This window comes from Lepus europaeus, chromosome 12 (assembly GCF_033115175.1).
Source record: "Lepus europaeus isolate LE1 chromosome 12, mLepTim1.pri, whole genome shotgun sequence".
Lineage (NCBI taxonomy): Eukaryota > Metazoa > Chordata > Mammalia > Lagomorpha > Leporidae > Lepus > Lepus europaeus.
This window is the reverse complement of record NC_084838.1, coordinates 84,031,958-84,054,847: the sequence shown is the minus strand read 5'-3', so window position 1 is coordinate 84,054,847 and position 22,890 is coordinate 84,031,958. Positions and strand designations below refer to the sequence as shown.

The following is a 22,890-nucleotide window of genomic DNA, read 5'->3' as shown; positions in this document are numbered from 1 at the left end:
TTTTGAAAGGACATTATTGAAAGAGAAAAAGTAAGGGAGAAAGATATTGATATTTGAGTGCATCAGAAAATGTCAAGGTTGTGTAATACCTTCCCAAAATGTTTATAATAAAATTCAGAGGAATAAAAACAATGTTATGTGACTGTTAATAAATTACTCAATGAAGTCAGAGGCAAGAAATTCTTAGGTTTTTTTCTCAGTAATGTTACTTGAATTGGGTGTAACTTCACAAATTTAAAGGCTGACAAAACACTTGTCTTACCTGGATGGTTTTAAATTACTTAAGTCAGCAAAGAAAGCCGATAAAATCTGCAGCTTCCACATAGCTCATCACCTGAGTGTAACCTGGAGCTTAATATTCCCAACACTCTTCTTTAATCAGATCTATCCACTCTGCTGATTTCTTTTTATTGCATCCTTCAAAGTAAAAAGTAATTGAATCATGAGGCGCAAATACATGTACAGAGAGAGAGAGGGAGAATAAGAGTAAGTCTGGGGAGCTATAAGGCTAGTGAGTCCACACAGCAAAACTAGGAGCATAGCTAAGCATGAGTGTTTTTTTGCAGTATTTCTTTTTTCTTTTCTTTCTTTCTTTTTCTTTCTTTCTTTCTTTTTTTTTTGACAGGCAGAGTGGACAGTGAGAGAGAGACAGAGAGAAAGGTCTTCCTTTGCCGTTGGTTCACCCTCCAATGGCCGCTGCGGCCGGCGCGCTGAAGCTGGCACATCGCACTAATCCGAAGCCAGGAGCCAGGTGCTTCTCCTGGTCTCCCATGGGGTGCAGGGCCCACGCATTTGGGCCATCCTCCACTGCACTCCCGGGCCACAGCAGAGAGCTGGCCTGGAAGAGGGGCAACCGGGGCAGAATCCGGCGCCCCAACCGGAACTAGAACCCGGTGTGCTGGCGCCGCAGGTGGAGGATTAGCCTATTGAGCCGCGGCGCCAGCCTGCAGTATTTCTTAAACTTTAACATGCATAGATATCCTCTTCGGGTCTTGCAGGAACAGATTCTGAGTAGGTTGGGGTTGTGAGTTTGAAAATGCAGTTCTAATAAGCTGGCGGTTGTTGCCGGTCTAGGGACCACACTTTGAGTAGCAAGGCTCCACTGTCCCAGCTTTCCTTGAGCACACATGTCAGAAAGTGGATGGGGACTCTCGGAGATTTCATCTTTGCCTTGGCCCCAGGACCAACCTTATTGAAATAAACTGCAGATGCCGGTGCAGGATGGGTCAGTTTGAAGGGTAGGGAGGAAAGAGGCAGCCTGTCACAGCCTTTCCGCCTGCTCTTCTGTTATCCATCAAGGTCGCACTGCTTTTAGCTCTGAGGTACCTCCCCCGCCCCTCCCTGCGCCAACTTAGCTGAGTACATCCCCTAGCCAGGCCAAAGCAGAGCAGCTCATTAAGTGCCCGCTGGAGCGCTCAGTACCTTGCCAGCCAGCCAGGGAGGCGCTGGCCGAGGAGGGGGGCCCTCCTGGGCCCGTTGCCCGCTTCCCACCTTCCGCTCACAGGCACAGCGCAGGGGCCTGCGGCACAGCCTCTGTCTGCAGCAGCCCCTTGCGCTTGGCTCGCACTTCTGGGCGCTGTCCATGGTTGCAGCATCTTTCGGCGCGCCACGTCAGGAGGCCGCAGCGGGGCCCTGCGATTGGCCGAGGAGCCCCTCGCCACCCCCACTACACCCCCACGCCCCGCCCGACCCCCGAGGCGCGTGCCAGCCAGCGTGCGGGGCGCGCCCAGGAGCTCCCGGGCGGCACACCCACTTTCCTTATTAGGGCACAGTCAGCGACCAGGGCGCAAGGCCGGGCACGGGGGTGGGGCGGGGCGCCCTGGGACCCGGTGGCCGACAGCGCAGCCACAGCCTCAGCCGCTTCCGAGCGGCAGAAGGGTGCAGCCGATCGCTGTGCCCAGCCGGGCCACTTTTCTGCGACGCCGCTCCTCTTCCCCAGGGCCAAGATCTTCCTCTGCGCGACTCCGAGTAGCGTTGGTCCAAACCCCTCGCAACGCCATGGAAGAATTTTTGCAACGAGCCAAGTCTAAACTGGTGAGTTGAGGGAGCCAGGCTGCGTGTGGGCTAGTGTGTGTGTGTGTGTGTGTGTTGGTGGAGAGGCGGCGAGGAAGGGCGCTGCGGCAGGGGAGCGAGAAGCAACTTCGCCACTTAGTTGCAGGGTGTGCAGGAGGGCCCCGGGAAGAGCCTGGGGAACTCGGGACCTCACAGCCCTCAGTGCGGCTCTAGGATGCTGCACCACAGCCAGACAGGCACAGAGGTAGAGGTGGCCGTGGCCTGGCTGAAGTTGGGTCGTGTGTGTCCAGCTTTGGCCCCTTTGGCCTAAGGTTGGTGAGAGGGACACCAAGCCCACTCAGCAGTTTGCTACTGCCGCCTACGGGATGCATGGGTGTGGTCGCCACGAGAAAAGGAGCTCAGCCTTGGGCAGCAGCAGGACAGGTGCGTGTGTACCTTAGCACTGTACTTGAGCCAGAGGTAGCAAAACCTAAGTCAGGGTGCTGACTAGGAAGGACACATATAAATGTGCAGTTAACCTGAGCATCCCACGGTAGAGCTGGCTCAAAGGCAGGAGCTGGGGATATTCTAGTGGACATTGGGTCTCCCTCCTCGCTGTTTGCATCTGTAAATTGGAGCAGAAGTAGAAGGATCCCAACTGTTGCTGATGGTGTGCAGGTCCCAAGACCTTGCTCTGTTGGTGGGATACCAGCCTGTTGGACTCTCCTTCTGTGAGTGGTCATTTCACTGTGTATGCTACACATTCTAGAACAACAGACAAGCAGTTTCCTGATTCCGAGTTGTTTTGGCCCTCCAGCACAGCAGTAATAAACATAATGGAAATGTTTCTTTTTTGATACTTAAAAAGCCTGTGCCCATTTGGAAGCAATCTCCTTATTGAACAGTGAAAGCACTTTGTACAGGCCTGGCATAGAGGGAAATGCATAATTTATGATGCCTCTAACCTTTAAACCTTCATGGAAGCCAATATATAAAGTCTGCATGAAGGCCATGTCTTGGTTACTAGGCAGGGTCTTACCACAGCCCCTTTACCCTCACCCAGCAAAGAGAGGGCAGGAAGTCAGCGCCCAAAGTTACCCAAACTGCCATTCAGAGCATAGACAGAAGTGGGATCCTCACAATAATCTACTGTAAGTATCTTTTAAAAGACCACTGAAGTTGATTCATGCTAATGTAAGTCTTTGTTTTCTACCTTCAGCCTCTCAGAGAGCTGAACATTTGTGGTGATTTCAGGACCAAGAAAGTTTGTGATCACCTTGGTGTTTGTCAGCCCCCTCATAGTTTTACTAGAGCATGTGAACAAAAATACTGCAGAAATTCGATAGGCATTTTGTAAAATTGGTGGTATAAGTACTTGCTCTGCCTTACCTAGTGATCAGTGAGAAATGTCCAAATATGAAATCAATGTGTGTGTCTGTGTATATGAAGAAAAATGGTGATTGATGATAATTCAATGTTTTGACTGCACCTGTACTTCACTCCCATAACATTTATTTTACCAGTAAATATTAAGATTGTGGGGCCTAGTGGAAGAAAAAGGTTTGTCTCATTTCTGAAGATCAATGGCTGGGATGGAAATTTTCCTATTCTAGAGTAATCAGTGAAAGTAATGTGTAATTTATTTACCGAATCCCTTCATTAAACGAGCAATTGCTCTACATCATTTTTTAAAAAGACAGGAAAAAGAAGCGATTGTTTGAAATACTCTTGCCTTTTTTCTGGATTAGGTAGATCAATTACTGCTAATTTTGCTTTTCTTCAGATACATTTCTTGCTAGAAATAATGATTAGCTTTTCGTATTCAGGTCCAGCAAAGGTGGTTTGGTCACTTTTAGTCTCACATTTCTCCTGATAAATTCAATTTGTAAAGTAATAACATGTTCAGTTAATAAGCAACATTCAAATATAGCAGTAGATAACATGTTGCTTTAAATCATAGCTAATCATCTCCTTGGAGAAAAATCTCTAAGTCAATAACTGTGTCATTCATTTGTGAGGCATTTATTCATAATACATGGTATGATTTTTAAAAGTTCAGATAATCTTTTGGTAAACAGTTTAAGGAGAAGAAATTTATCATGATGTTTTTCACTTAAGCTTTTTATTAGAGCAGAGGTACAATTTATAAGTCATGTTTAAGCCATTTTTCATGAGAAGTTAGTATAGACTGACCCATGTGATACCTTTAAAAAGGCTAATTGGCAATTTCCCCCCACCTATGTGATTTATTGCTTTGATGTTCTTCAGACAGGATATATAACTGGTTTGAAGATATCAATATCCCTTTCCAAGTTGTAACGTAACCTCATCATCCTGGGGCTAACCAATTCTAAAGGCAAAAGGAACTTTAAATTGCAAAATGGAATTGCTCTTAGCCATAGATAAAATCTCCAATAATTGAAGTTGTGCATCTCTCTGCCAACCAGGATCATTTATTATTGGTTTTTCCCTGTGAGGAGAGAAACAGCTCATCTTTCTCAGTCAGGCCCTTGGGTTGATCAGAAATCTTTGAAGGAGAAGGAGTGGTTGTGAGCTTGGATCAGCTAGTTTTGAACTTCTCTCCACTGGAGTTGGGAGATCACTGTCTCAATGTTTTTCATCTGAGTCTGTTAGACTAGTCCTTAAACTGAGGAAGATTCACTCATATAATCCCATCCTCCTTTTCATTAAATCTCCCCTGCCAACACCTGCTCTTCATTCCTGAAAATACCTAGTGTTTGTCAGAAATGATGAAAGTGACCTCCAAGGGTGATCTCAGAAGGATCACTCCCTGGGAGCTCAAATGCTTCTCAGGTGAGTCTGCCTCAGGCCTGGTTAGGATAGGTTTGGGTGGCTGCACCACATTTATAAGCAAGCAAGCAAACAAACAAAAGCATAGCATAGCTTGGGTGGAGAGGGAGCAGTTGCTTCTTTTTAATACAGTCTTCAGAAATAGTACCTTCTTGACAAATACAGAATGGCAAGGATGGAGTAGACACAATGATTGTTAAAACAATGAAAATGATAGGCCATGCAATCTAAGAGCAAGTCCTGAGAACTAGTAGATGGTAATCAAGGGTGGTGCTTTTTAGCTGCGTTCACTCCTCAGACGTGAGAACCCAGCTCTGTTTCTGATCTGGATCCTCACTGCTAGAAATGGAAAGGAGGATGGAAAGCATATCTGATTTTTCTCCTGCCAATGCTCACCTGGTTTTCCCAATACCAACCCAGTCAGATCAGAGTTGGAATAGAAACAGAAACCAAATCCTATAGTTCCAGATCAGTCCAAAATGTTATCCATGTTTCCATTAGTCACACCATGTCTGTGGTAGTGTCTTAGCCCTTCTACAGCCTTTCTATGGTAAGAGAAATTGAAAGAAGGTAGAGAGTGACTGTTCCTGTGCTTTGGGAAATGTCCTCTAATTTCATGATGATCAGCTCAGAAAGGTATCCAGGCCAACCTCAACCTCATGGCAGCAAGTGGTCCAAGTTCCCATGAACTTAGGGAGAAAGATGAAGTACATAAGGAAGCATTTGCAAATGGATAGAGAGCCTGGGGGCTCTGGCTGGCAGGAAGCTGTGGTCTCCTTACTCCTTAGACTGGCTGCTTAGCCTCCTGTGTGGCCCAGACATCATCAGCTGATGCAATTGAAGCAGCTGCTCATGGGTGGGGACCACTGCAGCTCACATACTCAAAGATGTAGCTCATGAGTCAGCTTTGGAGGGCGGCTGTCAGCTGCCACTGGAAGGATGAAGGGTACCTCAATGTCCCAAGAATGCTATTTTCCAAGAACAGTTGGGGAGAGAGTCACCACTACAGGCTGGGGAATGCATCTGCCACGTCAGTAGCGACAACTGTGGACAGAGGTCTCAGCCCTGCAGTATTAGTCAGTATACGGACCTCGATACAATCAACACTCCAAGTGACCAAAATGTCAGTTATTCTTTGTGATATATGGCAGGGGGACAGGAAAGTACATTCAGAATTCTAAATGAACAATTCAATAGAGTGGACCCAGGGCATAGGCTTCAAAAAAAGAAAGAAAACACTGCAGCATATCTGCAGAATAATTGTCTTGATTGGAAATTGGAGGAATATATTCTTCCTGATTTCCTGAGTGGGAAGCAGGTTATGTTGTATCAATGAGAAGGATCGTTGAGGTGAATGCCTCAGCATTTCAAGGGCTGCTGTGGTAAGGACCAGGAAGCTGGGGAAGCTGGCAGAGCCCTGTCACTGGAGGAGCTGAGCTCTTTCTGATCAGAGACCATGGGATCAGCTCCTGCCCCATTATAAGCAAGGGCAGGTGCTCTGGAGGGAGTGCATCTTGCCAGAATGTTTAGGAGCAGGAAACTCGGGGATCCAAAGCACTTCTGAGAATTTGTGCTATCTGCTTAGACACTGCTGGGGAATGAACCCTCAGTGCTGTAGCCTGGAGTCAGCTCCATCCCTCACTGTCTGACAGCCAGGATTGTCTCAGCTGCAGGGCCTTGGAGAGCAGTCAGACCTTTTCAGTGTAAACAGATCTCCAAGTGGATTCCTCTCTCTCAAAAGACAAGAAGTGCTCCGTCATTCAGACAGCACCTTGTGTCTTGGAGGGCATGTGATCAGGTAAGCAAGGGCACCCTGAAGTCAGTGATTTGGGGAATATTTTAAGTGAACTCAGTGAAGTTGAAAGCTTCGGTGTAACCTGTTTGTTTTTATGTAGCATTTATTTGGCAGGCAATAACATAATTTTGAGTCTGATACACCAGTCTGGAAAGCTCTTGTAAGCGATGATGGCTTGATGATAGAGGCATTACTGTTCCCTTACCTCCACCCTTCCCTGGAGAGCTACCTGGGTAGGGAAAAGAATGGGGGAGGAATATTTGAGTCTGGATGAAGACTGCAAAGAGAGAACATCAGGTGACCAGGCAGGAACAGAGTATTGTGTAGCCTTGGTCTTTGATTGTGTTTGAATCCTGGAGACTAGGGGATATTCAGTGAATTTTGGGGTCTTTTTTAAGGCAGGGATGGTATATTCAGGAGGCAGCATTCCTGTGGACTTTGGTATGAAGAACACCCTGAGTCTGTGCAGTATACAACTTGCACAGTCACCCATGATTGTCCTGTTAGGGATCCCAAAATAACCTACTCAAAATATCTGGCATCTTCCCAAATCCATTTCTTTCTGAGCTCTGTGACTTTAGGTTTTAATTTCCAGGGAAAGGGAATCTTTTGTCTTGAGAATCCTCAAGAACTCCTGTGAAACAGCTGGGCTCAAGGATTGCCCTGGGAAATCAGGCTGGGTTAGAAAAATTGAGCTGATAAAAACACGGCCTTGGGTTCTTATTCTGAAAAGCGGGATGATGATGCTTACTTTGCAGGTTTGGTGTAAGGCCAAAATGATGTATGCACAGCCCATAGCCCTTAGCACAGAAATTGGAACGAAGGCTGGTCTTTCCACATGCCGCTGAGCCAATCCTCTTCTGCAGTTCCTTATCTTAGTGAATGGCGTTGTTCTTCATTCAGTTTCCCCAACTGGAAACTCCCTTCTCATCCAAAATTTCCCACACCACCATATCCCAGCTGTCACTAAGTCACTGACGATTGCAGTGGCTGTCTCATGAAAACAACTCACACTGCTGCCAGGGGTAGCATTTTGAAAGCAGCCCCTATCCCTCCTTTGAAACCTCATAGTCACTTTCGTTTGCTTGTAGGAGAATGGAGGACACACTTAGGACAACACTCTTAACACAACACTGGAATCTGTCTCGGTCTGAAATCCAACTTTTCTGGCCTCTCCTCCTCCTCTTGGCTTACTTTCTATTTCTTCAAATTAGGGGAAGGAGGAAAGCCTCTGATGAATGACCCCTGTCTATTCTTTAAGTCAAGTTTTTAAAAAATGATTTTAGATTAGTTCTCTAAGCTTGTCATTTTATCTCTTCTGGGCTTTGTGTTTCCCTGGTTAATGTGAGTTTTGTGAGAGTAGAGACCAGAATCTCCGTGTGATTTTGCTCATTATTGTATCACCTGATACATTATTGTATCAGTGCAGTGCCTGATGCTCAGGAAGTGGTTTTAGAATGAATGAAGCTATAGGGCAAGACTCCTGCACAAAGCATTACATACTTTCTAATGGCATTATAATAACAAATAAACTGATGGCCACGCAGAGACTCAGAGATCTGAATCCGAATGAAGCAAGCTGGTAATAGTATGCAGGAAGCCTGGCTGGTTTAATAAAAGGGATGAAGAACATAAAGTTCAAGGAGAGCCATGCAGTGTTTGGCACAGAGTATGCAGTTAATGCAGAGTGTTATAAAATAGGGAGGCTAGTTTTCACGCGTGGCTGTTTGGAGTTGGTAAATACATTAATTAAGACATGAGTAGAGAGAAGCCAAAGAGAAAAATAGTGCACCAAAAGCCCATGCTCTGCACCCCACCCCACCCTGCCTAGGGTGCGCATTAACAGGAAGCTGGAACTGGGAGTGAATCTGAGACTCAGATCCAGGCTCTCTGATATGCCATGAGTGTATCTTAACCACTTGATCAATCACTTGCCTTATTTGGTGAACTTTTATAATGAGAATTCATTTTTAAAAGAGCTTGCATGTCCTGTTGTTGCTATCAAGGTTGTTAGCATAATGTTTGCAAATTTCTACTACATGATCGCTACTTTCTTGCTGAAGACCAGTAGGACTACTGATGGATGTTTGGGTGTGTGGATGGATGGGTGTGTGGATGGATGGGTGTGTGGATGGATGGGTGGGTGGATGAATGGGTGGGTGGATGAATGGGTGGGTGGATGGATTGTAAAGTGGGCTGAATCTCCCCAGATGCTGCAGCTGGGAGGACAGAGTGGTATCAGCACACACCTCAGATGTTGGCTTACTCTGTTAGCACAGTCCCAGAGAGCTATGGGTTAGGCTCCAGACACAGGCAGGAGTGAAGAGATAGGGGAGAAAGGGAACAAAGGAGGTAGATGCAGAATTGGAAGGGCAATAGAAGAAGAGTGATAAAAAGATTCAGGGAGAAGCAAGTCTGAAGAGGGGTGAGTCATAAATAGAAAGACAAAATTCAAGATAGGATGAATTGTAAGTGTAAGAGTTCATATTGCATGTTCTCTTCTCTGGCAACTTCAGCCAACCCAGTCACCTGAAAATTGGGAATTAGGTGAAGGCAGCTTTTGTTCAGGCTTCTAAAATTAATTATTTAAGCCCACCATTAAAGTTAGTTCTTCTATTACAGAAAAATGCCCTAAGCTCTATTTCTGAGACTATTTGTAAGAGGATACCTGTAAATCATCCTGAGAAATGCCAGGAATACAGCAAAGACACACAAATGTTAGCTACCATCATCAAGGTTATTATCTAATATGAACTTGGACACAGTATTCACAAACTTGGCTTTCTCAGAAGAGGATGATGGTAAGAGTGATGTCTGCTGGAAGCTATAATCAACAATAACTCACAGTGAGAGAATTGCGCAAACAAAAACCACAATCAAATAGAACCTGTAAGGAGTAGACTGTGCTCCCAATAGTACTTTTCCATTTGGCGTGGGGTAAATGGTACTATGCATCTGTGCAGTGGCTGGGAGACATACATCATCAATGCGGAGTGCATACCTGATGCTTGTGGTAATTATCCTGAATAATCAAGGAAAAAGGGTGGTTGAAACATTAGGCATGAGGCTATCTGTGGTCTACTGTCATGTTTAAGAAAAAAAAAAAGGTGTGTTATGTTAAGATATTTCAGAAAATTTGATAGGGGCAAGAGAAAATTTTCTCATGCAGATAATTCAGAGAAAATAGAAAAGAAACAGATAGAAGGAAAGCTGTCTGGTACAGCCTGTTGAGCAGGAGACATTGTTCTTGGATAAAGCCAGATGTGTGGTATCCCATGGTCCAAAACAAGTGATTGTGAGTCAGGACAGAGGGTGACAGTGATAAAAATGGGAACCTGAATTGGGCAGGCATTAATAGGCTCTTGGCAGGTACAGGACATGAACAGCCCAGCTCCGCACTGCCATCCTGGATCAAGAACTAGTTTGTAAAAAAGGAAAGGAACTAAGCTGGAGAGTAGGAGATTCCCCTGCAGTTAAGGTGCCCATGTCCCATATTGGTGTACCTGGGTTCAATTCCCAGCTCTGACTCTTGACTCCAGCTTTCTGCCAGTGCAGACGCTGGGAGGCAGTGGGGATGATGCAAGTACTTGAGACCCCTGCCACCCATGTGGAAGACTGGATTGAGTTCTTGGCTCTCACCTTCAGCTCCCCACTGTTGCATGCATCTGGGGAGTGAAACAGTGGATGGGAGCTCTCTCTCTCCCCCTGCCTCTTGTAAATTAAAAAGGAAAAAACAAACTAAAAAAATGAGATAATCTGATTTTGGGCTGCAAGAACTGCAGCATTGACCATGGGCATGTAAGTAAAGTCCCTGAGAAAAGCCTGAGAAACAGGGACGAGGGGCCTTTCAGGAATCATTGGAAAGGTTTTATAGAAGAGTTCCCACTTATGGGAGCCAAAGGGAGTCTTAGGGTGGTTTTTTGTTTTTTTGTTTGTTTTTTAGGAAGGTAGCCTATGAGTTCAGTAAGGTTCCTTTTTTGCTGAAAAAAACAAACAAACAAACAAACAAAAACAAAAAATGGTCTCCTGTGAATTAATGGAAAGGTGTTAAAAGAGAAATGTGCACCCTGGCTCCCTGCTTTTCAGGAGAAGCAGAGGTAGATGTGGAAGTGTTTCGCTCCTTTCTGCAATCTTCATTCACATTTTCTATAGCAAGTGGCCAAGGGTGAGCACCTGACTGTGGGAAAGCAGGAATGTCATGACAGGTGGATAGATCAACTGCTGCCTTCTCCAGGTGTGTCTGAGATGACAGAACACCTGCCTGATTGCTCTCCCAGGAAGGCTGTGTCCCTGGGCCTATCTCCAGGGAGGTAAGGGAGCAGGCCACTCCATCTCTCCCATTTTTTACCTTCTGTCTTTCCCCTGTCCCTTAGCAAGTTGACTTGGTTTATGTGCAGCATCTCTTGGCTGACATAGAAGGTTGGATTCTTTCATCCCACACTGGCTACAATACGAAGAGAAGGTCAGGGCCTCTTCCTTTTGGAGGTCTAGATTCGTGCATGGAGAGGTGGGCAGTATTTCAGCTGGTCTTTGTGGGTTAATACAATCCTAAACTCTGATTCAGATTTTGTGTATCATTTGAATGTTTTCCAAGAATCTTTGAGTGAACATTCTCTCTCTCTCCCTCTCTCTCGCTTGCTCTCTCTCTCAATTGTGAGCAAATTACAAGCATGGTCTTTTGAAAAATGTACAGGTCAAAGAAACAGATATGTAAGAATGAGACATTTTGTTCTCCAGTTGAAAAGTTCTTCCATTATTTGATTTGTGGATCTGCTCTGTAAGACCCTAAAATAAAGGCAGGCATGAAGCACAGCAATGTCTATGGCTCTGGAAGTGATCATGCGCTTGCCACTTGGCTGGTGCTCCTGGCCTGGGGCCTGAAATGCCATTACTCTTAGATCCAGTCTCCAGAAAGGTCCAGATGTAATCTCACTTGGTGGAAGCAGATCAAAATGCCATCCCAGAACAGCCTTTTAAAACATTTTGAAAAATTCATTATCCCTCCAAATCATTAGATCACGTGGAGCCTTATGGGAAAAGTGTATTCTCATTCCTGTGGAATTATTTCAAGCCAAAATAGCCTTCTGATCAGTATGACATCTCTGTTAAAACCAGCTCAGGCACAAAGGGTTCATGTGCTTGCATTTGCACAGTCCGCTTTAGGAACCTCATAAAGACCAGGCCGCTCTTAATGCAATCGGTCCCTTTGTTGGACTTCTGCTCTCAGAAAGATTTATTTTCAGCCACTTGATCATGGTGTCCCACTGGACACGCCCTGACTGGCCATTGCTTCTGGGAGTGCTGTGGACAGCAGCTGCCAGGATCCCACATGTTTAAACATAGCATTCTACAGCCATCATCTCTTATTTACGATTTCTTGCTGTGTGAATTAGTTGTTCTCACAGTTAAAGAACTACAGGCCTTTGCATTTGAAGCTGACACAGATTACTGCTGACACAGGTGAATTCGTCTATTTCAACATCCATCTTTTATGTTTCAGGCTTAGTTAGTTTTAAAATAATCAATAAACATGAAAGCAAATATGGAGAGTACAGGAAAACTTAAAAATTACTCATAAATACCAAAAAAATAAAAACAAAAACAAAAACAAATGACCCACTTTCCTTGAGGCATGATTGTTGGTAATATTTTGGCAAAGAATTTTCCTAATATTTCTTTCTTGTGCATGAAATTGAAAATAGGGGCTGGCACTGTGGTGCAGTGGGTTAAAGCCCTGGCCTGAAGCACCGGCATCCCATATGGGTGCCAGTTCTAGTCCCGGCTGCTCCTCTTCCAATGCAGGTCTCTGCTATGGCCTGTGATAGCAGTGGAGGATGGCCCAGGTCCTTGGGCCCCTGTACCCACGTGGGAGGCCCGGAGGAGGCTCCTGGCTCCTGGCTTCAGATTGGTGCAGCTCCGGCCATTGCGGCCATCTGGGGAGTGAACCAGCGGATGGAAGACCTCTCTATCTCTACCTCTCCCTGTAACTCTGTCTTTCAAATAAATAAAATAAATCTTAAAAAAAAAAAGAAATTGAAAATAGATTGGGGCTGGCGCTGTGGCACAGCGAGTTAATGCCCTGGCCTGAAACGCCGGCTTTCCATATGGGTGCTGGTTCTAGTCCCGGCTGCTCCTCTTCCAATGCAGCTCTCTGCTATGGCCTGGGAAAGCAGTAGAGGACAACCCAAGTCTTTGGGCCCCTTCACCCATGTGGGAGACCTGGAAGAAGCTCCTGGTTCCTGGCTCCGGTTCGGCACAGCTTCTGCCGCTGCGGCCATCTGGGGAGTGAACCAGCGAATGAAAGACCTCTCTCTCTGTCTCTACCTCTCTCTGTAACTCTGTCTTTCAAATAAATAAAATAAATCTTTAAAGAAAAAAAAAAGAAAATAGATTATTCATATGTGCTGGTGCTCTGATTTTATTTTACTCAATATTATTTATTATTTTTTAAAAGCTGTGCTTATTACTTTTTAAAAAAGATTGATTTATTTATTTGAAATTTACAGATTTATAGAGAGGGAGAGAGAGAGAGAGAGAGAGAGAGGCCTTCCATCTGCTGGTTCACTCCCCAAATAGCCGCAAAGGCCGGAGCTCTGCCAATCCTAAGCCAGGAGCCAGGAGCTTCTTCTGGGTCTCCCACGCAGGTGCAGGGTCCCAAAGACTTGGGCTGTCTTCTACTGCTTTCCCAGGCCATAGCAGAGAGCTGGATCAGAGGTAGAGCAGCCAGGATTCAAACTGGTGCCCATATGTGATGCCGGCACTGTAGGTGGTGGCTTTACCCACTATGCCACAGCACTGACCCCTCGATATTATTTATTACATATTTCCAGTGTTATTATGTAGCATTCAGAACTGGCATCCTAGCTAATAGAATAGAAGAACACAATTTATTCAACAAGAAAACATGGTTAAACATTTTGATTTCCCCTCCATTTTTGGTATTGTCAGTTAAACTCTAATAACCATCTTTGTACATAAAACATTTTATTCTGTTTAGGACTATGCTCTTAAAATGGCTTTTCAATTATTAGGGAAAAATATCAATATTCTTAAGGTTCTTTAGAAGTGTTTCCATATTGATTTCTGGGTGAAATCCCCCAAATTTCCAGTCAGATAGGTTCAGAGAGGCTCCCTAGTCGCATGGTGCCTTGTGACAGAGCCAAACACAGATTTCAGGTCTCTTGAAACCTAGTTCTGTGCTATTGGTCAGCAGGCATGGCTGCCCAGTGTGCTGCGGAGGGTAGCACACAGACTTTGTCAACCATGGATCTGAGATCATCCTCTACTGTGCTGGCTGCTGTCGGGACAATCACAGCACAAACCATGCTGTGCCAGCTCCATCTCTGTTGTTTGAGACCACGATGTAGATTTAGACTCCAAGTAGGGAGGCCACTTTCTTTGTTACTTTTCACCTCCCTTCTCAAATTTATTTCAAGAAGATTTAGCCTTAGGAAGCAGTCAAACTGGATGCTGTCACACAGTCAGACCTCTGTGTCGGTGAGTTCCACATCTGTGGATTCAGCCACCACTAACCAAAAACACTTGGGGAAAAATTGTGTCTGTACCGAACATGTATGTACTCTTTTGGGTATTCTTTTTTTTTTTTTTTAAGAAAAAATATTTATTTATTTATTTGAGAGGAAGAGTTTCAGATAGAGAGAAGAGGAGAGAGAGAGGTCTTTCATCTGCTGGTTTACTCCCTAAATAGCCACAATGGCTGGAGCTGGGCTGATCCAAAGCCAGGAGCCAGGAGCTTCTTCTGGGTCTCCATATGAATGCAGGGGCCCAAGCACTTGGGCCATCTTCTACTGCTTTCCCAGGCCAGAGCAGAGAGCTGAATCGGAAATGGAGCAGCCAGGGCATGAACTAGCATCCATATGGGATGCTGGTGCTGCAGGTGGAGTCTCAACCTACTATGTTACAGCACCGGCCCCTTTTGATCATTCTTGCCTATGGTACAGTCTAACATCTATATCCATAGTACGAGGAATTGTAAGTAATCTAGAGATGGCTTAAAGAATACAAAAAGATGAGTGTAGGTTGTAGGCAAATACTCTGCCATTTGATAAGAAGGACTTGAGCATCTACAGATGTTGGTACATACAGAGTCTTGGGCCAATCCCCACAGATATCAAGGGACAGTTTTGGTTGGTGTGGTCTTTCAGAACATAGTGTTGCTCTTCACAACTACTCTTTTTTTTTTTTTTAATCTATTTGACAGGTAGAGTTATAGACAGTGAGAGAGAGAGAGAGACAGAGACAGAGAGAAAGGTCTTCCTTTCATTGGTTCACTCCCCCAAATCGCCACTACAGCAGAGAGCTAGACTGGGAGAGGAGCAACCGGTACTAGAACCCAGCACCCGTATGGAATGCCAGCGCCGCAGGTGGAGGATTAACCAAGTGAGCCATGGTGCCGACCTCTACTCTTTTTTTCTTATAAGATTTATTTATTTATTTGAAAGTCAGAGTTACACAGAGAAATAAGGACAGGCGGGGGGTGGGGGGGAGGGTCTTCCATGTGCTGGTTCACTCCTCAATTGGCCACAATGATCGGAGCTGCACTGATCCAAAGCCAGGAGCCAGGAGCTTCTTCTGGGTCTCCCACGAGGGTGCAGGGGCCCAAGGACTTGGGGTATCTTCTACTGCTTTCCCAGGCCATACATAGCAGAGAGCTGGATCGGAAGTAGAGCAGCCAGGACTAGAAACGGCGCCCATATGGGATGCTGGCACTTCAGGCCAGGGTTTTAACCTGCTGTGCCACAGCGCCGGCCCCCATAACTACTCTTACCTGTGTAACCTCATGTGCCCTAAGTTACAAAAGGCACATGTTATTGTCTTTTATGCCAAAGATGAGGAGAACAAGGCCTGAGAGTTCAAAATCGGCTTTAGGCAAGGACACACTGTCAGGTGCAGAGCTGGGCACAGAGACTCTGCCTTCTGATTCCCAGCATCTGTGGAAACAAACAAAAAAAAAATCGATCCCCATTTTTAAAGCATAATCTGAAGGTCTCACTGAGAGTTTGGTGGTTTGGAGTCATCTGATTAAAATAAAATGACCAAGTGAAAGTACAAGACCTTTTCCAAGAGGCAGTTCTCCAGCAGTGAGCGCCACGCATGCTGAAGCCGAGTTTTCTCTATGCAGGAAAACAAGCCCGTTGAGCTTTGGGTTTCCATGTGATGGGTTCTGATGTACCGTCGGCAAGTGTGAGATTAATGAATGTGTCATTGGTGGCAACATGCTGAGCTCCCACAGGCTCTGGAGACCATGTGTCGCCTGTAATGGGAAGGGGGTGCCTGAGAGGAGGGTCTCTGGAGGGGCTGTTGGCGTTATCTGATGCACCTGTGGTAATCAACAAGTGACTGGATGCCACCATGTCAATTCTGCTGAGAGTTGTGTGACAGAAGGAAAGATGTTTAATTGCCTGTACCATGAACTGTTCCCCTGCTACAGGGAAAGCGTGATTCCATCAAATTTTCTCTCTCTCCCCCAACTATCTCTACCCACTATTTCTCTGTTTGCACCATAATTGTTAACTACCCCCAAGCCTAAAGCACCCCACATTGATGTAATAGAGAATAAGTTTAGTTCATTGACATTTAATGTCCCTTAAGCTTAAATCTTTTTCAGAACTTGTGTTAAGAAACCTACATCTCTGCTTTTCAAAAGAAGTTTTATTTAGTTAAATTATTTATTTGAATGACAGAGAAAGAGAGAGAGAGAGAGAGAGAGAGAGAGGGAGGGAGGGAGAGAGAGAGAGAGAGAGAGAGAGAGAGAGAGAGAGAAAGATATCTGGTCCACGGGTTAACTCCTTAAATACCCACGAGAGTTTGGGCTAGACCAGGCTGAAGCCAGGAACTGCAAACTCAAGCCAGGTCTCCCATGTGGGTGGCAGGGATCCAAGTACTTGAACCTTTACCTGCTGCTCCTAGGGTTCACATTAGCAGGAAGAGCTAAAATAGGAGCAGACCTGGAACTTGAGTCCAGGTGTTCCAGGGACATGGGTGTCACAAGTGATGTCTTAAATGCCCTGCCAAATTTCCACCCCAATAAACACATACATCTCTTGACAAACCATTCGGATAGCCATGGGATGACAGAGGCCACGTGATTGCCAAGTTCAGTAGGGGCATAGATGGAGCTGCATCCCATGCATTGGCAGCTGGGAAGAGGACCTGAGTTGCCTGTGTTTTCTATATCTTGCTTAAGAGCTTGATTAATTCATCTGGTGAAAAAGGAGGAACCATTCAATCATAATTGAAACAAAAATTTAGGGAGGTGGGATTCACATTTAATCTGGACTTGAAATTCTGTATTAATTAAAATATCTTAGGGCTATAGTTGTCCTAAAAGCCTAACATGATTTTTTTTAGAAATCTGTTATCTACCTGGATTATTGCTTTACAGATATGTTTGGAAGCTGTAACACATGCCTAGGGAAATATACCTGGAATGATATTTTCTCATAAGATGCTGGATGGGAGTGGAAATCCCTGACTCCAAGAGACTTAGCCATGCAGTTGTTAAATCACACACATCTGCTAAGAAATTAGCTTGCTGTGGGGCAGAAGGTTCTGGGAGTAAATCCTTATGTGCGGCAAATCCAAGCTATCCCGCTCCTTTCTGAGTGCCCTTAGGATTTTTTTCCAAAGACAGAGCAGAAAGCATAAAGGCTGGATTTGAATGATCAAATGGAGCTGGTATCTTGCCATACCCAGTATCTCTTGCTAGGTCCTCTCTGCTGTCCTGATTTTTTCCAAACATCCTTATCCTGCTTCTTACCCCTGACACTCATCCCTCAGCAAAACTTGCTCTTGGCCAGCACCCATGGGAGTTAACGTCTATCAGTCTTCAATTTGTAGCTATGCGTGCTCTTTCATTTGATGTTTACTGCAAGCCTCTGAGATAGGCGTCGTTGTGCTCAATGTACAGGAGGGCAAACTGAGGCTCCAAGAGCCCAATTAATGCACACAGCTAGTGAATATTGGAGCTTAATTTCTAGCACTCTATACCCGAGAGTCTCAGCTCTGCAGCACACTGCAGGGGCATTGTACACTTAACTCAGGAAGAGGGGTCTTTCTACCAGCATTGTTGAAACTTTCCTGTGCTCATCTGGGGATTTCAGTAGAAAGCCCGCCCTCTGATTCACCACAGCTGGGACAGAGGGCACAGTTCTGCAATTCTCCCAAGTTCTCAGGAGGTGCCAGTGCCACTGGCTCCCTTTCCTGGGAGGAAGGGTCCATTAGAATCTGAGGGGGCTGCAGAGCTGGGACAAAGGGCCCTACAAGGCAAACAGGGCTCTCCTCTAGGAAGGATTGTCCCACTGTGATCATACCATGGGGAGATAAATGCCTGAGACACCAAAAGCCTTCCAAGACATTAACATCTAACCCAAAGGAACAAATCTGAAGCCAAGCATTTCAAGTGTGAGAAGAATTGTTTCTCATAGTGTCCATTTCACTTCAACAGGTTTCCCCTTTGGTGCTCAGTTAGTTGTCGCCGATCAGGGAAAACAAATGATATTTGTCTCTTTGGGACTGGCTTAATTCATTCAGCATGATGTTTTCCAGATTCCTCCACCTTGTTGCAAATGTCCGGATTTCATTGTTTTTGACTGCTGTATAGTATTCTATAGAGTACATGTCCCATAATTTCTTTATCCAGTCTACTGTTGATGGGCATTTGGGTTGGTTCCAGGTCTTAGCTATTGTGAATTGAGCTGCAATAAACATTAATGTGCAGATGGCTTTTTGCTTGCCAATTTAATTTCCTTTGACTTGATCAGCTCTTGTCCTGACTGTTGATGTACAATGTAAATCTTTATCCATTTTAGTATTTTTTTTTTGTTCTAGTACTATTGGTTGAACTCTGTAATTAACACACAATTATTCTTAGGTGTTTAAATTTTAACTGAAAAGTGATCCCTGTTAAATATGAGTGGAAAAAAGAGAGGGAGGAGATGTACAATTTGGGGCATGCTCAATCGGACTTGCCCCAAATGATGGAGTTAGAAATGTGCCAGGGGATTCCAATACAATCCCATCAAGGTGGCATGTACCAATGCCATCTCACTAGTCCAAGTGATCAACTGCCGTTCACAATTGATCACACTAATAGGTCTAAGAGTCAAAGGGATCACACAAACAAGACTAGTGTCTGCTAATACTAGCTGATAGAACCAAAAAGGGAGAGAATGATCCAACATGGGAAGTGGGATACACAGCAGACTCATAGAATGGCAGATGTCCTAAATAGCACTCTGGCCTCAGAATCAGCCCTTAAGGCATTCGGATCTGGCTGAAGAGCCCATGAGAGTATTTTAGGCATGGAAAGCCAAGACAGTCTGGAAAAAAAAAAAAGAAGACCTAAATGAAAGATCTCCATGAGTGAGATCCCATTGGAAAGAACGGGGCCATCAAAGAAGGAGGTACCTTTCTCTGAAGGGAGGAGAGAACTTCCACTTTGACTATGACCCTGTCGGAATAAGATCAAAGTCAGCGAACCCTAAAGGCTTCCATAGCCTTGGCAACTCATGATTAGAGTCTAGGGAGATTACTGACGCCATAAACAAGAGTGTCAAATTGTTAAATCAACAACAGGAGTCACTGTGTACTTACGTCTCATGTGGGATCTGTCCTTAATGTGTTGTCCAATGTGAAGTAATGCTGTAACTAGTACTGAAACAGTATTTTTACACTTTGTGTTTCTGTGTGGGTGCAAACTGATGAAATCTTTACTTAGTATATACTGAATCGATCTTCTGTATATAAAGATAATTGAAAATGAAAAAAAAAAAAACGCCTTGGTGTTAAATTGGAAATTGCATAGAAAATTAATCAATTTTTTAAAAAATATCATGTAGGATCTCTGTCCTTAATATTCTGTACATTGTGATTTAATGCTATAACTGGTACTCCAACAGTTTTTTTCACTTTGCGTTGCTATGTGAGGGCAAACTGTTGAAATCTTTACTTAATATATGCTAAATTGATCTTCTCTATATAAAGAGAATTGAAAATGAATCTTGATGTGAATGGAAGGGGAGAGGGAGCAGGAAAGGGGAGGGTTGCGGGTGGGAGGGAAGTTATGGGAGGAGGGAAGCCATTGTAATCCATAAGCTGTACTTTGGAAATTTATATTCATTAAATAAAAGTTTAAAAACAAACAAACAAACAAAAAGAATTGACTTGGGAGCAAAGATTCTTCTTGCAGACACACCCCACAGACAGCCCTCGGTTCTAGTACCCATAAGAGAGGCCTTGCTAGTGATACATGTTTCTTACATGTTACAGTTATTTCATAGCCTTTACACTTTGCCATGCATAAGGCAGGTTCTGTGGCTTCACGGGACCTGGCAGTGAGGGAAGGGACCATAAATACTTCATCAGTGGGCTTTAGGGAGGGCATGGGCAAACAGGATAAAGGAGCTGGACATCTGGGAATGCAGACAGAGTGACCCAGTTCTTTGAATTGTTTCAGGTGGAGAGCATCCCAATGGCCTTTTCTTGGGAACTTGGAATGCAACTTTGTTTGTCTTGTAAATTCATTCCTTGCTCCCATCACCACAATTTGTGCATGCTGTCTCTCAGTTATCTAGACTTCTTCTCTTTATGTGGTGTCACATCTGGGTCAGTCCTTTGTCACCTGGCTGGTTATTCGCTTTCCTTCCTTGTCCCCAGCCTCCTATCGCTAGTGGCTTGTTGATATGTAACCCTCGGTTCTTTCTGGCATTCCTTTATTATTCATGCCCTGTTTCTTTGAGGATGCCTTTTGCTCCTCTGATGTGTTCTTTTTGCTCACACTTCACTTCCTACAGCCCCTCCGTGCTTTCCTATTCCTTTTCGCTTAACACAATTCCATTTTTATTCACGTAGTGGGGAGCCCAGAGTGCCTGGTGCATCTCATGCAGTTTGGGAAGCATTGCTGGCACCCTAGAGTTCTTGGGATCAGCTTAGAGACTGCCCCAGATCATTCAGCTTTCACGAGGTTATGCTGTAGTAGCAAAACCCATGTGTCAGAGGTTTTCAGCAGCCAGGGAGTATTTGCTGCTCTGGCTCCAAGTTGCTGAGGCTCAGCTGTGGCTCTGGGGTGTGTCTGCATCCTACAGTTCAGACTAAAGGAGCAACAGCTGCTGGGGCTGTGCTGCTCTCCTAGCAGAAGAGAGCTGTAGGATCCTGTGGTTGATGGCCATATACTTTCCCCTTAGCTGAGTGTAAGATCTGCCATTGCAAGCCATCACCTCTCAGTAGGCTCCTGAAAACACCATTGCTCACAAGACTGGCCAGAAGTAACCCACAATATCAGTTAAAAAATGAAAAGGGAAGGGAAGGTGATGCCTTCATTATGGTTACATCCTATAATCTGCTACATGTTTTAAAATTAGAAACACGAGATTTTCTGACGCTTTTATTTTTTAAAGAGTAGTTTATGACCGGCGCCGTGGCTCAATAGGCTAATCCTCCATCTGCGGTGCCGGCACACTGGGTTCTAGTCCCGGTTGGGGCGCCGGATTCTGTCCCAGTTGCCCCTCTTCCAGGCCAGCCCTCTGCTATGGCCCGGGAGTACAGTGGAGGATGGCCCAAGTGCTTGGGCCCTGCACCCGCATGGGAGACCAGGAGAAGCACCTGGCTCCTGGCTTCGGATTAGCGGGATGCGCCGACCGCAGCGTGCTGGCTGTGGCGGCCATTGGAGGGTGAACCAACAGCAAAAGGAAGACCTTTCTCCCTGTCTCTCTCTCTCTCTCTCTCTCACTATCCGCTCTGCCTGTCAAAAAATAAAATAAAAATAAAAATAAGTAGTTTATTATTTTTTTGGAAGGTGGCAGTGGGGAGGGTGTGGAGAGAAGGAGAGAGAGAGATCTTTCATCCATTGGTTCACTTCCTGAATGCCCACAATAGCTAAGGCTGGGACAGGCCAAAGCCAGGAGCCTGGAACTCGATCTGGATTTTCTGCATGGTTGGCAGGGACTCAAGATTTGGACCATCACTTGTTGCATTCCTAGGTTCATTAACAGGAAGTTGGATTGGAAGCAAAATAGCTGGACTCAAGCTTGTACTGTGATAGTGGATGCATTCTGATATGGCATCCCGGGCTGTGGCTTACTGCTTCAATTATTAATCAGTGAAAATCTTCACTAGCTATTGAGTCATCTCTTCAGATGAGGTTTGGCTGTGGGTCACTTCCATGATCATGTTTGAGATGACTTCAGGTTCCATCTGTGTTCCAAGGAAGGGATTTGGGGAAGCTGGGTCCATTCTTTCAGATCAGCAGGGAAGCATGTATGGAATAAAACTACTTGGGAAAATCCTTTACATTTTCTATGCCATTCTCTAAGAGAATAATAACGGAATCTCCTTTGTGGGAGATTTTGAAGATTAAATCAGATAGTGTATGTAACACTCTTATAACTATTCTTGGTACATAATAAAGACATTCCAATGTGGGCCTCCTCACACTGAATAAGTGTTATTGTCAAGGTAACTCTATTCAGTAGGTACTATTATCCTTATTTCGCACCTGGGAAAACTGAGGTAGAGAGATGAGAAACTTGCTCTACTTACAGGTTTTGAACTCCAAAGTCTAGCTTCTACCTGTTGTACTCTTTTTAAAAAAAGATTTGTTTATTTGAAAGGCAGAGATACACAGAGAGAGGAGAAACAGAGACAAAGAGAGCTTCCATCCACTGCTTTACTCCTCAAATGGCTGCATTGGTAAGGGCTGGGCCAGGCCAAAGCCAATACCTTCTTCCTGGTCTCCCATGTGGGTGCAGGGTCCAAGGGACTTTCCCACATCAGTTCAGGAGCTCAGGGACTTGGGCCATCTACCACTGCTTTCTCAGGTGCATTAGCAGGGAGCTAGAGCAGAAGTGGAGCAGCTGGTATTCAAACGTATGCCCATATAGAATGCTGGCACTGCAGACGGTAGCTTAACCTGCTGCACCACAGCGTCAGCCCCAGCACCTCTCATACTGTGCTGCCAGATTGGTGCAGGCAGCATTTCATCTGGGCTACTGCAGCAGCAGCAAAGGTTAAATCTGTTGGAACACCAGTCCACTCTGTCATGTAAGAGGTAGATGCTCAGTTAACATTAACAGTTGTTTCCTTTCAGCGATCCTGGTAGACCCCAGGGAATGAGAATTAGTGGGTACCTAAGAATGAGGTGAGAGACTTCAACTGTAATTTTCTAAGGGCAAGGTCTCACTTTCCTCCCAAATGCATGCTGCCTCATTTATTGCATGAAGCTTGTTTTCACCTGATCAGCCTCGAGGGCACCAAGCTGAAGGGTAGTATGTCGT

The 22,890-nt window shown here is 45.0% G+C and overlaps 1 protein-coding gene across 4 annotated transcripts in view; it reads left to right on the top strand.

The window, feature by feature from the left end:
- The first annotated feature begins 1,844 nt into the window (after positions 1-1,844).
- Positions 1,845-22,890, top strand: part of PRUNE2 (prune homolog 2 with BCH domain) — a 305,278-nt gene continuing 284,232 nt past the window's right edge. For all 4 annotated transcript variants that reach the window (XM_062208438.1, XM_062208436.1, XM_062208437.1 and 1 more), the window contains exon 1: positions 1,845-2,034. In XM_062208438.1, the coding sequence (XP_062064422.1) occupies positions 1,999-2,034 (36 nt within the window). In that variant the 5' untranslated portion in view covers positions 1,845-1,998. The remainder of the gene's footprint in view (positions 2,035-22,890) is intronic.